We start from the raw sequence: 13149 nt of genomic DNA on the forward strand, positions 1-13149 counted from the left end.
CCTAGTGTCGGGTCTATCCGGTCAACATGGATGGTCGGGGAATTGAGTTTCCGTCGGTAAAGACTGTCTCGATTTTCCCCAGAGAGACCGTGCGGATATGTTGGAGACGGGGATGGAGAAGGATTCGGAAACAATAGGGGTTAGGTCCGACATGTTCTCGTCCACGCATGAATCTGTGTAGCTATAGCCGGTGGAATGGGGGACGGAGGATAAGGTTCCATAACACACGACGTCCATGATGTTGGAGGGGATTTGTTTTCTAATCATGCTGTCTGAGGGATTGCGCGAACCTAGAAGTTCTTTGCGGCCGACGCCTGATCGGCATTCATGATGACATCGCACCGTTGTTCTGAGGAATAGGTTAGCACAAATCGCGTGTCCGATCGCAAAATTTAACCCATCCGTATGCGATGTTAAGCACATTAGACTTATACGACCCAATGGGAACAAGATAATCAGCGATAACGGTCATTGTGGGATTGTCGATCGAAAGCTCGGAATGCGTATCGCACGCCGCATTGACTAGACGAAGTTCGTATCGATGTCTATGAGGACTATCGCTTACTTAACGCACGAGCGCTGCTTAGCTTGTGGACCGGTGTCACGCACGACCTCAGCTACGCACACCAGAATCTAGAGCAGGAGGATGTGTCATATTGTAGTAACATCAAAGATAGTACAAAAGTGGGGAAAGTAAAGGAAGACAGAGAGACTGCCAGGCCCGAAATACCATCAGTGAATGATTTCAATTGAATACCAGTTGATTACACCCGGAGAGTTGCAGTCTTAAAATGAAGCCTAGGTCAGGTAAGAAGGTAATTATCTGTTGCATTTCCGGTTTTCATTTCTTAGGATTCAATGATGGACTTGATTTCTTCACAGTGGACCCAATATTGACCGATTCAACGTTGAAATTGGAGTGTTGATATATGAGTGGATACTACTATTTCATAGTTCAAAGTTGATGAGTACAAATACTGCATCGGGCGATCAGGGTTCCTTTTCTGTACTGCCACTCTCTTGTCAGAATTCGAAGACAGAAGACAGCAATAGTACCAACGTCGTTGATATCCTGGCAACACTTTCATAAAGACTAAGGCTCACAGCTTTACCGTAGAGCTGACACCATTGCTGACACCATTGCTTCCAGTTCTCGTGGGAACCATACCGCACGACGTCTGTCTTGATGTCTCCCAAGTCGAGAATCAATAGTCTACCGCTCGCGTATTCTATTCCGCAGCCTAGACGGCCCGAAAGGCGGCGCCAAGAGCCATCCTACCATCCATACCACCCTGTAAGACATCACTAACGCAAGTGAGGCCTAGACCGGCAAGCTAACTTGGATCGGTCCCTGCCAAGCCTACCAAACCGGAAATCCGCTTGGCTAGCGCGGAGCATGGCGGAGATTGACGCCCCCAAAGCCAAGCACTTTAAGCCTCATTCGAACGTCCGTGAGCACAGTACCAGCTCTGGTAATTTAACTATTCAGTTTTAGGTCATGCTCGCAAGCCACAGGAATCTGCACCATTATGGAGCGTGGACCCCTTAAAAACCATCTTCCCTAGTTGCCCGAGTCCGTTTTTTAAAGAAGATTAAACCAACACACTGAATTGAACAATTCTCAAACATGACTACCGTATCTGTCTTTGATGGTTGGTGGACCTTCTCCAACTATGGGCCCATCACCACAACATTCACCCCTGCGCCCAGCTGCAGCGCAACAGACAGACTCACGCTGGCCATGATCTACGATGACACGACCCATGGAGAACTCCAAGTCGGTTGTCCCACACCAACGAGTGACTGGGACTGTCTTCCGCCCGGCACGACAACTTCGGCAGCTTGGTATGACGTGCAGAAATGGAATGGGGCTGCTGGATACTACTCCCCGGGTCTGTACTGCCCGTCCGGGTGGGAGACCATTGGCATGGCCGCGCGCGGTGACAAGTCGCTGAGCACGTCGGGATTCTTGACTACATCGGTGGATAAGATTCCATATTTTGAGGAGCCGGCGACGTTGTTGGCGAGTGCGTTGCAGCCGAGTCAGACTATGGCGCTTTGTTGTCCGAGGTATGTCATCTTTCGTCGATGTCGGTTTGGTGAAACGGGAGCTTGGAGAACTAATCTATTTTCTAGCCACATGACGCCCGACGGCAACGGTTGGTGCAATGCTCAAGTCCCGAGCTACATTCCCAGCGTAGGCTGCTACGTCGACGTGGATAGCTCTTTTAGTTTTGAGACAGTTACCAGGACACATGTCGATGACCATACCACGGCGACGAGCACTTTTCAGGTGGAGTCGTTTATTAGCGCTACTACCTCGACTTCCTCGACATCACTCCCTCCTGGATCCGGGGATGTGTTGACGGCTATCTCCTATGTACCTATGGTGACTATCGTTCATCATCAGTCTGATCTGAATGCGCTTGGAGCTGCAAGCGGATCTACGGGCACCGGTCCCACTGGTACTGGCTCTACTGGGACTGGCACTGCTGGCTCTAAGGCTACGGGGACTGCCGCTTCCACTTCCAACGCTGCGTACAGACTCGGTCACAGGGCGTCTACGTGGGATGGCTTGGGTGCTATTATCGGGGGCTCGGCTGCTGCGATGGCATTGGGGGTGGCCATGATTATCCTGTGATAGACTTTTCATAAAGCAATTTTAAAGTATCATTCATGTTCGTTACTGTAGCGAGGTGCGGAGGAGCTTTTCCATCTCCTTCAATGAATCGGGCTTGGAAGTCACACTGGACATCAAGTATAGCACATTGCCCAGGACTCTGGAGTGGACATTGAACTGGTCGCCGCCAACGGCCAGCTTCTGCTGTAAGCCTTTAGCGGCAGTAGAGGTATAGCCTGAAACTGTTAGCGGTGATTCAACAATCAAAGCCTTGCTGAGATGTAACATACCTCCGCCTTGTGCATCGCGCAGCGAGATGCTCAGCACAGTTCCAATTGCAAAGACGCTCTCCACGGCATCGGTACAGGAGAGGTCCTTCAAGAGACCCTGCGACCAGACACTCCACACATCAGCACTTGACTCCTTGGCCGGTGCGGACGTGGCATTCCAATCCGCTCGGAATCCATCCCACGATCCATTCACGTCCATGTCAGACATGGTCTTCAGCGAGTCCACCGCGACGGTGCATCCGACTGCATGGGCCGTGTAGCTGTGGCCGTGAAGGAGGGCATCGCTCTTCTCGGGACTCGAAAACGTGTCGAAGATTTCCTGGCTTGCAACGGTCGTGCATAGGGGAATCAATCCACCGGTGAGGAGCTTGGCATTAACAGCAATATCGGGGTGCACGTCGAGGAATGACGCCGATGTTGGGCGTCCCAGGCGGTAGAGTCCGGTGAATACCTCGTCGAAGATGACGGGCAGACCGGACCAGGATGGCGCTGATTTCGGGGTGTTGTTCTGGGCAGAGAAGAGCTCGGGGTTGTCGCGGACGACATCTGTCAGGCAGCGCTGGAAGAGCGGATCACTGGAAGTTCAAACAGTCAGTAAGCTGAGTATCCCATGCGCCGTTGACTCACCAGAATAGCATTCCTCCTGCGCCAAGAATAACAGGTTCCAAGATCAAGGCACCAAACTTCATTCCTTGCTTCTGCACCAGATCCTCAATGGTGCGGCGAATGTATTCCTTGTAGCGCTGCGCAGCATCCGACTGCAAACGCTGATCGAGGTCAAACACCGAGTTCAAAGAATCAACCTCAACATCGGGGCCCAGATCAGCCCGAAGCTCTTCGGGGACTTCAATCTTCCAAGTCCCATTGACCATCTTGACCAGAGGGAAATCAAACCAGTGCCCCCGACCACGGTACCATTCGACCTTTTTGTTATAAGTAGATGGCTCAGAACAATCCATCACACCAATGGTATCACCATGGTAGCTGCCCTTGAGACCCAGAATGTTAATCTTCTCTTGACTAGCATCCCAACCATACCGGTCACATGCCACCCGCAGACCCATTTTCACAGCAACTTCCATTCCGGTGCTTCCGTTATCCGTATAGAAAACCTTGGTAAAGCGCGGATTGTCAAGGGTCTTCAACAGGCGATCAGCCAGAGAAAGCGCCGGCTCGTGCACTGCGCCCGCGAACATGACATGGCCGTACCGACCGGCGGCATAGGCGGCGGAGAGGGACAAGTCCGGATTGCCATGGCCCAATCCCTGTGTCCACCAGGATGCGGATCCGTCGAAGGTAGGACGAAGTTCACTATCGGGCTTCGTAGAGCTGCTCGACTTGAAGGTCTGGAAGTAATCATCGTGGGCGGAATCGATGACTGTGATATCCTTGGCGGACATGCCCTGGTGTTGAGTGAACGGGTACCAGATCAGATCGTGTGCCCGATCAGCCATTTCGTCTAGTCGCTCGATCCTTTCCGTGTTCTTGACGGACATTTCTTCGAGGAGGCGCAGGATCTCCGACTCTTGCGATACCTTTTGATAGTAGCTAGACATTGCTTCTTCGTCTCTCAATTGCGAATCGGCGTCCAGTTGCAGTGGCTTGGCAGGGGGTGCCGGCAAGGAAACCAGCGGGATGCTCTTATTGCGGAAGAAATCACGCAAGTACTCGTGGTTCTGGTAATATTCATCACGGAACAACAGGACAGACTGGATGTCGTAGCCGCGGAGCAGCAGGGACTCATAGGCAGAGACAGACGAGGAAATGCCTCCTAGCCGAGAATCCGCGACGAGGACAATGGGAAGTCGCAGTGGCCTATAAAGGTCGGCCTGGGAGTTGCCATTGGGCCCTGGCGAGTGGACGCCGCCGGCAGTTTCGACCAGGGCGAAGTCGACATCCGACCGGGCCCAGTCAGACAGGGTCTTGTGAATGGATGCGAGGAGATCATCATCCGAGATCTTTTCAAGTCAGACATGTTCCAAAAAAACAAACAAATTGACTCACGTTCTTCTGTTTCGCGGCGATATGCGGGCTCACCGGCTCATCGAATTGGTAGAGGCATTTGGTGAGAGTCCCGGCCCCGTACCGCTTCAAATGGCTGCGACCGGAGTCAGTGTATTGAACCTTTTGAACAGCTGCGTATACAACCTACCGATCATCTGCATCGTCCAATGCTCCGGTGGAGACGGGTTTCAGGAATGCCGCCCTCTGCTTCTGTTTTTGGATGGCATTGCAGAGCACGGTCGAGACGATGGTCTTGCCGACATCGGTATTGGCGCCATACACCTGTTGCGCGCGCAGGGTGCGCCAGAGTCCAGCACCGACGGGAGCCATAGTGAATAACGAGACAATGACCGGGAGCTCCGGGCGCTATAACACGCGACACTGACGGTGGTAAAGTCACAGTCGGGCGCGTTTACGTTTACCGGGAAGTTTGACGTCAATTGGCGAATCATGGATCCGCCGCGGCTCCACACCGATTACTCCTTCACCGAGGTTGAATTTCCCGTTGAGATCCCAACGGGCCTGGCCTGAGAGATTGAGAGATTGACCGGGTTCCCTAGGATGTCTCCGATCGCACACGACATCCCTGTTCTCCCCGCTTCGCCCCCGGATTCGTTCCCCGTTGCAGTCCGCTGTTCCTGAAGCTAGGGGTTTAAAGTGCGGATCCTTGACGGCCGTGCCCAGGAGCCAACCCGTGATTAACCGTGGACCGCCCCATGGACTGAGATACGTCGACATTAATTGATTCCCGCCCTGTAACACGGGCTGCGTCGATCATGTCTCTCCTAGACTCGCTGAACAGTGCCCTGGCCCGGCGAGAGGCCAAATCTGCGCGCCGCAGACTCACGGTCCTACCGCAGACCGCGGTGGACTTCTCTTCCAATGACTTCCTTTCTCTCTCCACGTCTCCAGCATACCGGAATCGCTTCCTGAGTCATCTAAATAATACACCGGAGTCGTTCCCCTTCGCAAGTGGGGGTTCCCGACTACTGGACGGCAACTCTGCATATGCCGAGGAACTCGAACGCTTCGTTGCCGCCTTTCACAAGGCGCCTACGGCCCTTCTGTTCAATTCCGGCTTCGATGCCAATGTAGGCGTCCTCTCCAGCATCCCTCAGCCGGGTGATCTCGTCGTGTACGATGAGCTCATCCACGCCAGCATTCACGAGGGCATGCGGCTGTCTCGGGCCGGGAAAAGGCAGATGTTTTCTCATAGCTCGCCCACGGCTCTGAGGGATGTTCTCAGGGCTGAGGTTGAAGCCGACCGCGAGGTTCAAAGCGGTACACGGAACGTGTTCATTGTCATCGAATCCATATACAGTATGGATGGTGACATGGCGCCTATCAAGGAATTTATTCAGGTTGTGGATGAGCTTCTTCCCCGCGGCAATGGGTATTTTATTGTGGATGAGGCTCACGCGACGGGAGTCTTTGGTCCTCGGGGAGCCGGAGTGGTGCAGCAACTCGGTGTTCAAGACCGCATGTTTATCCGAGTACACACGTTCGGCAAAGCACTGGCGAGTCATGGAGGTAATCTCCCCGAGCTAATCGATTTTTGCGGAACTCTCTAACATTTTCTCGAATAGCCATGGTGCTCTGCGGATCCGAGACAAGAGACTACCTCATCAACTATGCCAGGAGTGTAATCTACACCACTGCTCTCGGGTTTCCCTTCCTGGCCTCTATCCGCACTTCTTATGAACTTCTATCATCAGGACAGACCGAATCAGTAAGTCATCTTCTCGCTCATTGATATCCTTGCTAACCAAATACAGTTACAACAACGAGTCCAACAATTAATTCGCCATCTCCGATACCGCCTGGACGGTCTCGTGATGAACCCATCAGTCATGTTCGAGGTTGACCACTACCCAACATCTCCAATTGTCTCACTTCGCACGTCACAGCCACGGCTGTTGGCAAGTGCCTGTCAACAGGATGGATATGTCGTCCGTGCCATCATGCCGCCAACTATTCCCGAAGGCAAAGAGCGGGTGCGCGTGTGTCTGCATGCGGGCAATACCGAAGAGGAGATTGATGGGCTGGTGCGGACGATTCAGGCGTGGTTAGATGAGCGTTTGGCGAGAACCGCCCATTTATGATGATAGAAAGACGTCTACAAAGATGTCGGTAGAGCTATAAACGAAAGGCGTATTTACTAGTCACTGAATCTCCTTATGACCAGGCGGGGCGAATCGCTTCTCTTGTCTCCTTACACAGGCCATCCTAACCTTCCCTAAACTTTGTGTTATTTGAATCACGATTGGTGGCCGTATGCCGAGGATGTCCTCGGGCTGGCGTGTGATGGTGTGGTTAGTAAAGAATTATTCGTATGGACTTTTCGTACTTATCCATTCACCGTCCCGCTGGACGTCAAGCTCCAAGCTCCAAGCTCGCAAGCTGTAAGCAGTCATCTTCGCTTTGATCATATACGTTTCAACTGTGAGGTTTGGAACACTAGTTTAGTTAACTAGTAAACTGACTACTGAGTTACACTGCGACTACAGTGAGTTCTTAAACTCAGGCATCACTGCGAAGAAAAGAGAGGAAACAACTAATTTATGGGTTTTTGTAACGTGTCGACGACGACCCAGGATGTGGTATGTGGCAAGGTCAATGAAATGCTGTGGGTCTGACGATAACATTGACTTGATCAGCAGGCCGCTCCAAATTACTCGATGAAATTGCCTATGATAGGATGATTTCCTATTCCCGTTCGAGCGCGAAAAGAAGCCCGGATGTTGACCCGTGGCTCAGGTGGAGAGGCGATCTCGATACGCGGACCCGGAGTCGCAAGAACGGTGGGGCTCCCCAGATCGCCTTCGGCTGCAATTGAAGCTCACCCTTCGCAACAACCACTCGTGCTCCTGTCCAGGTCGCGCATTGAGCCCCCAACATGAGCGCCCCGACTGGAATCGGGACAGGCGATCTCCGCTCCAACCCGCGCTACCTCTTTCGCCAACCACGCGCTCTACAGTGGTTCGATAACGGGCGGCTAGTCAAGCGTCATGACTGTGAACGAGCGGCAGGTAGGACTACCCCTCCCCGCGGAATGCAGAGCTGCAAATTGACAAACTAGCGTCGCAGGCCGCTTCGAACTCTTCCTCGATTTGCTTTACGTCGCGATTCTTTCGAACTTTGCGGATTCTCTTGTGGAGGATATCTCGGGCGCAAAGCTTGTCAAGTACATTGTGAGACGCGCTCAAAGCGCAACCTTCACCACATCCTCAAAGAAAGCATATACTGATTCCGCGTCTGTCTACAGCTTATCCTAGCCCCGTCATGGCACGTCTGGAGCGATCTCCGCGAGTTAATGAACTCATTCTACAACGATGACCTACTCCAGCGAATCCTCATCTTATGGGTGATGGCCGTGCTCGTCGTCTACGGAAACAACGCGCCGCTCGTGGATAAAGATATTGGCGCCATGCGCGCGACAGTCGGCGCATACATGGTAGCCCGCCTCACCTGCAACCTGGCGCAGCTGCTATACTCCTTCTCGAGCTACCAACACCGACGCCAGCAGCGCCTCTGGGTGGGACTCTCCACCCTGTTCATGTGCTTATTTATTCCCCTCTACCTGGAGTCGATTTCTATTCCTGCGAAGATCGCCGTGGCTGCCGTGGGCGTCTGCGTCGAAGAAGCGACCTGGATCTTTTCCTTTTCCCCCGCGGCAAAAAAACTACTTCACTCTAGATATTCTACCGCGGTCGACATTAACCATGAGATGGATCGGTTCGCGGCGTTCTATATTATCGTTCTGGGCGAGTTCCTCTTCTTCATCATTGTCGGGTCGCCTGCCGCTATCGGTTTCAACGAGCGCACTATCCGGGCCATCTGGACGCTGGTTATCGCATTCTGCCTCAATTGGCTTTATGTGCATGCCGACGGCTCCATCGAGCATGACCATCCGCTGCGTCATAGTGTCTATTCGGCTTTCCTGTTCGTTCTGATCCACCTTCCGCTCGTGGCTGGTCTCCTGGCTGGTGGACACGTCGCTGCTGTGTCGGTGGCGGAAAAGGGGTTCGAAGATCCCGAGCGCTGGCTTCTTTGTGGAGGTCTCGGGACTGGGATGATTTGTTTGTATGGATTCGCGCTGCTTCATGGTTCTAAGGATGAGCGTGGAACTTTGATCATGGACAAGCCCCTTCGCTTGATTATGCGGCCCATTACCGGAGTCATTACGGTTTTGATTCCTCTCGCCCATGATCTGAATGCTACGAAAGTCCTCTCGATCATCATGGCTCTGTTTGTCTTCTGCGTGCTATGGGAAACCTATGGTTCTCTCATGAAGGACGCTTGTTTCTTCGAGCACTGGACTGATACGAAGTACCCTGAGCGGGTGATCGCTGAAGGTCCCTCTGACAAGGAGGAAAGATCGACGCCTTGATTTAAACGAAAAGTTCCATATACCACCACAAAATTTCTGTATACTGTTGTAATTATGAGCCAAATGTCTTTGGGAAGCTGTGTTTTCAGGCTGTGTCAATGTTCGCGGCCTTGCAAGTCTATATACCAAAAATTTAATAACTCTATTCAAAAATGTGATAAATTCATTGATTCTTCAAGAAACAGTAGTATATGTCTAAATAAATCTTGCATAAGGGCTGGATATCTCTCCGTGCAATGCGGTCATCAAGGTATAACGTAACATCGGTTGTAATTTCAAACCATGGATTTCTCAACCTTCATATCCCCGGTCGCCTGTGTCTCAGAGCGACTCATCGTAGTGTACCGGCTGAAAGCCCTCAACTGGCGACGATCATCACGAGGCACATCACCCTTCTTCTGCGCCTTCCTCTCCTGGCGCCTGAAATAAACTCGCTTACACCACTTCCAAGCCTCAATACCAAGGAAGAATAGCACAGTCTCAACAAAGACAATGCCCCACTCCCACGAAATGCTCGAATGTTTAAACACGCTGTGGTTGATGACAGGGATGTAAATAATGGGGAACGCAAGCACGAAGCCGGCCATGATTCCCCAGAACAAGAACTGGTTGCGCCAGATATCGTGCATCCACTGAGTGAAGTAGCGCTTGGAGTCGGGCTGCATGCAGAAGAAGCTTCGGCGGAGGTCCATCATCTCCCATGCGAGGAACAGCGCGAACCACGTCATGCAGGTGAACGTTGTAGCGCGGGCGCGGAAGACGGTGTCGCAGTCGTATGGTTTGGAGGCGTCGTTGTAGTGGGTGTTGCAGCCTTGGGCTAGATTGCCGTCACCCCAACGGAACATGACGAGGGCAAAGGCGGATAGACAGAGTGCTGCCATCCAGACACCGTAGACGAGAGTATCGATGATGATTTCCCAAGTGAAGATACCTTGTTTCTGTGAAATTGTTAGTGTCGAACAGTAGCATGGGAGCAAGGGTCCATACGCTTTGCGGAGGTCGGTCCATCACATCTGGAGAAGCCCTCTCCATTCCCAACCCCATATCAGGAAGACCGGAGGTAACCATGATAATCCAGATAATTTCAACCGGAGAAATGGGGAACACGGATTGGTTGGTATCATCCTTAAATGCAAGGCCGATAAGCAACGTCAAGGCCAGAGCCACGTTCTCAGCCAGCAGATGCAGAACGAATTTCTGAATATTGTCGAAAATTCTCCTGCCTTCTTCGATACCGTTTATAATAGAGGCAAAGTTGTCATCTGTCAGAACTAATTCCGACGCATCCTTTGCAACATCGGAGCCGTTTTGACCCATCGCAATGCCGACGTCGGCACGTTTAAGCGATGGCGAGTCATTTACACCATCACCAGTCATAGCCACGTAGCGACCCCGTCGGTGCAGAGCGTCGATCATGCGGACTTTGGTGTTGGGTGCGCATCGAGCGATGACGAGAGGCAGAGTAGGCAAGTCGTCGATCTCGTCTTCCGTGAGCTTGTCGAATTCGCTCGCCGTCATGACCATTGCATCGGCAACATCCTTTGCAAAGATATTCATATTGTCCGGGATGATTCCCACCTGAGCCGCAATTGCACGGGCAGTGCCAGGGTGATCACCTGTCACCATATGCACGGAGATTCCAGCCTTGTAGCACTGGGCGATGGCACCTGCGGTCTCGGGGCGAGGAGGATCGTGAAGTCCGATAAGACCATAGAATACAAGGTCTTTCTCGACCTCCTCTCGAGGAAGAGGTTCATCGCTCTCCTTGGTGCGGGCATTGTGTTCACGACCGGCGAGGCCAAGCACACGAAGACCCTCCTTTGCAAGGGCTTCCATGTTCTGGAGGATCTCATCACGGATGTTATCGTCCAAAGGAACTGGATCGGACCCTTCCTTCCAGGTGATAGTAGTGCAGGCCTCCAGAACACGCTCTACGGCGCCCTTGCTAAATACCATTTGGGAAGAGTTCTCGGAATTGGCAAAAATCACGGACATCTTTTTCACGCTCGAGTCGAAGGGATACTCGGCCTTCTGCATCCAGACGGGGCTTTCGCCCTTGGTCCATCGATCAAGCCCCCAGTCGAATCGCGATGCAAACACCTGGATGGCAACGTCCGTTGGCTCACCGCGAGCCTGCCATCCATCGTTGGCCGATTTGTGAAGGTAGGCAAGGTTAGCCATCGCGGCCACATTGAGGAAAGACTTGAGGAACTCATTGTCTAGCAAATCGTCCGGGCTTGTGGGGTCACTTTGCTTGGAGCCTGGGCCCAATTTGACTGGCGGCTCGGGTATGAGGCTCAGGTCTCCTTCTTGGGGGTTCAAAGGATCATTCGAAGGCCCGACCGAGTAAGTACCAACGGAAGGAATCCAAGCACGCTTGGCGACCATGCGACCCTGTGTAAGAGTGCCAGTCTTGTCGGAGCAGATGTTCGTGACAGCCCCGAGGGCTTCGAGAGAGTCAAGTTTACGGACAATAACATGTCGCTGCACCATCTGCTTAGTTCCAACGGCCATAGTGATTGTCAAGACAACGACCAAACAAGCCGGAATCATGGCCAATCCAGTGGCGACGGCATAAATAATGACTTCGCTATCACCTCGGAAGCTGTTGGCTGCGGCAACCACGACCGCAAAAATTACAGCAATGCCAAAAAGAAGCATTGCCAGCTTGGACAGTTTGCGTTGCAGAGGAGTTCCAACATTAATGCCCAGGAAGCGGCCAATAGCGTCGGTCGTAGTCAAGGTCCAGGCCTGGATGTACCATCGCTTCTTGGTCTCGCCCTCGGGGCTGCGCTTCACTGGACGGCGCTTGGAATCGCCACCGCGGAGAGCTGCAGCGATGGCACCAATCTCCGTTCTCATGCCAGTTCCGACAACGACACCTCTTGCGCGTCCGCGAGTAACGGTGGATGAGCTGTAGGCAATATTCAGTCGGTCTCCAGGTCCGGTATCGGGGTCGAATGTGGCACCGGCTTCTTTTGTGACTGGGAGCGACTCGCCAGTCAAAAGAGCTTCGTCAGTGTCGAAATTGAATGCTTCCACTAGTCTGCAGTAAAAGGTTAGCTCTGTAGTCGGAGAAATCTGGGTTGTAACTTACCTGATATCTGCAGGCACGGTGTCTCCAACTTTGAGCTCTACCATGTCGCCGGGGACAATCTCGTTGGCAGGCACAGTCACGGTTTTACCGTCGCGGGTCACAACGCCAGTCGGAGAGCTGAGAGACCGCAGCGAGTCCATGGTCTTCTCAGCAGCAAAGTCTTGGTAGACTCCAACGACAATGTTGAGAATGATGACGGCTGTAATGAAGCCACCTTCAATCCAAGCCTTGATACCAAAACTGACTGCCATGGCAATGATAAGAACCTAAAAGTATTAGTTGTCTAGTTCCTCTCTGTGAACCTCACTTATAACTTACGAGCATCATGGCATTGGCAATTTGTCGAATGACAATCTTCGCAAAGGAGACACCCTCGTCTCCCTCCAGCATGTTCTCGCCATACTTCTCGATGCGCCCCTTGGCTTCACTAGAGGTGAGACCATCGTCTGAGTTCGTGCCCAATTCCTGAATGACATTATCAAAGGAAAGGCTGTGCGCGGGTTGAGAGAGGTATGACTGTGATGTAGTATCGGAAGACTTGAAGCCCTTAGCTTGGGCTTTCTCCTGAGACATAGCGCGTCCAGGGAAGTATCGTATAGTGTTGCAAGTAGCGGGTGCGTAAGATGATTGATAGCGAGTGTACTTCTATGAGAACCTCAAAGGGGGTTTCATGTAAACAGTATCCTCAAGAGAGTGTGAGTCCATACACTGGAATAAGGAAAGTATATCCAGTGGCTAGAGTGAATCG

General features: G+C 52.3%; 5 protein-coding genes across 5 annotated transcripts; 3 read left to right on the forward strand and 2 right to left on the reverse strand.

Moving 5' to 3' along the window:
• Window positions 1–1627: 1627 nt before the first annotated feature.
• N7498_004724 (uncharacterized protein) lies at window positions 1628–2641 on the forward strand (the record flags this gene model as incomplete). Its single annotated transcript, XM_058451786.1, has 2 exons — window positions 1628–2070; window positions 2137–2641. 2 exons carry the CDS (start codon window positions 1628–1630, stop codon window positions 2639–2641), a joined length of 948 nt encoding a protein of 315 aa, XP_058308324.1.
• A 42-nt stretch (window positions 2642–2683) lies between these two features.
• bioDA (adenosylmethionine-8-amino-7-oxononanoate aminotransferase) lies at window positions 2684–5244 on the reverse strand (the record flags this gene model as incomplete). The annotated part of the gene is made up of 5 exons (XM_058451787.1): window positions 2684–2856; window positions 2911–3485; window positions 3538–4868; window positions 4915–5008; window positions 5063–5244. 5 exons carry the CDS (start codon window positions 5242–5244, stop codon window positions 2684–2686), a joined length of 2355 nt encoding a protein of 784 aa, XP_058308325.1.
• A 446-nt stretch (window positions 5245–5690) lies between these two features.
• Window positions 5691–7016, forward strand: N7498_004726 (aminotransferase class I/II-fold pyridoxal phosphate-dependent enzyme; the record flags this gene model as incomplete). The annotated part of the gene is made up of 3 exons (XM_058451788.1): window positions 5691–6444; window positions 6501–6643; window positions 6690–7016. The coding sequence occupies 3 exons, from the start codon at window positions 5691–5693 to the stop codon at window positions 7014–7016; spliced, it is 1224 nt and encodes a 407-aa protein (XP_058308326.1).
• A 794-nt stretch (window positions 7017–7810) lies between these two features.
• N7498_004727 (uncharacterized protein) lies at window positions 7811–9304 on the forward strand (the record flags this gene model as incomplete). The annotated part of the gene is made up of 3 exons (XM_058451789.1): window positions 7811–7943; window positions 8002–8105; window positions 8180–9304. The coding sequence occupies 3 exons, from the start codon at window positions 7811–7813 to the stop codon at window positions 9302–9304; spliced, it is 1362 nt and encodes a 453-aa protein (XP_058308327.1).
• Window positions 9305–9579: 275 nt separating this feature from the next.
• On the reverse strand, window positions 9580–12974 carry N7498_004728 (cation-translocating P-type ATPase; the record flags this gene model as incomplete). Its single annotated transcript, XM_058451790.1, has 4 exons — window positions 9580–10242; window positions 10292–12350; window positions 12402–12667; window positions 12720–12974. The coding sequence occupies 4 exons, from the start codon at window positions 12972–12974 to the stop codon at window positions 9580–9582; spliced, it is 3243 nt and encodes a 1080-aa protein (XP_058308328.1).
• Window positions 12975–13149: the final 175 nt, after the last annotated feature.

Source organism: Penicillium cinerascens, assembly GCF_028974065.1.
Source record: "Penicillium cinerascens strain IBT 15544 chromosome Unknown contig_5_segment0_segment0, whole genome shotgun sequence".
Classification (NCBI taxonomy): Eukaryota; Fungi; Ascomycota; class Eurotiomycetes; order Eurotiales; family Aspergillaceae; genus Penicillium; species Penicillium cinerascens.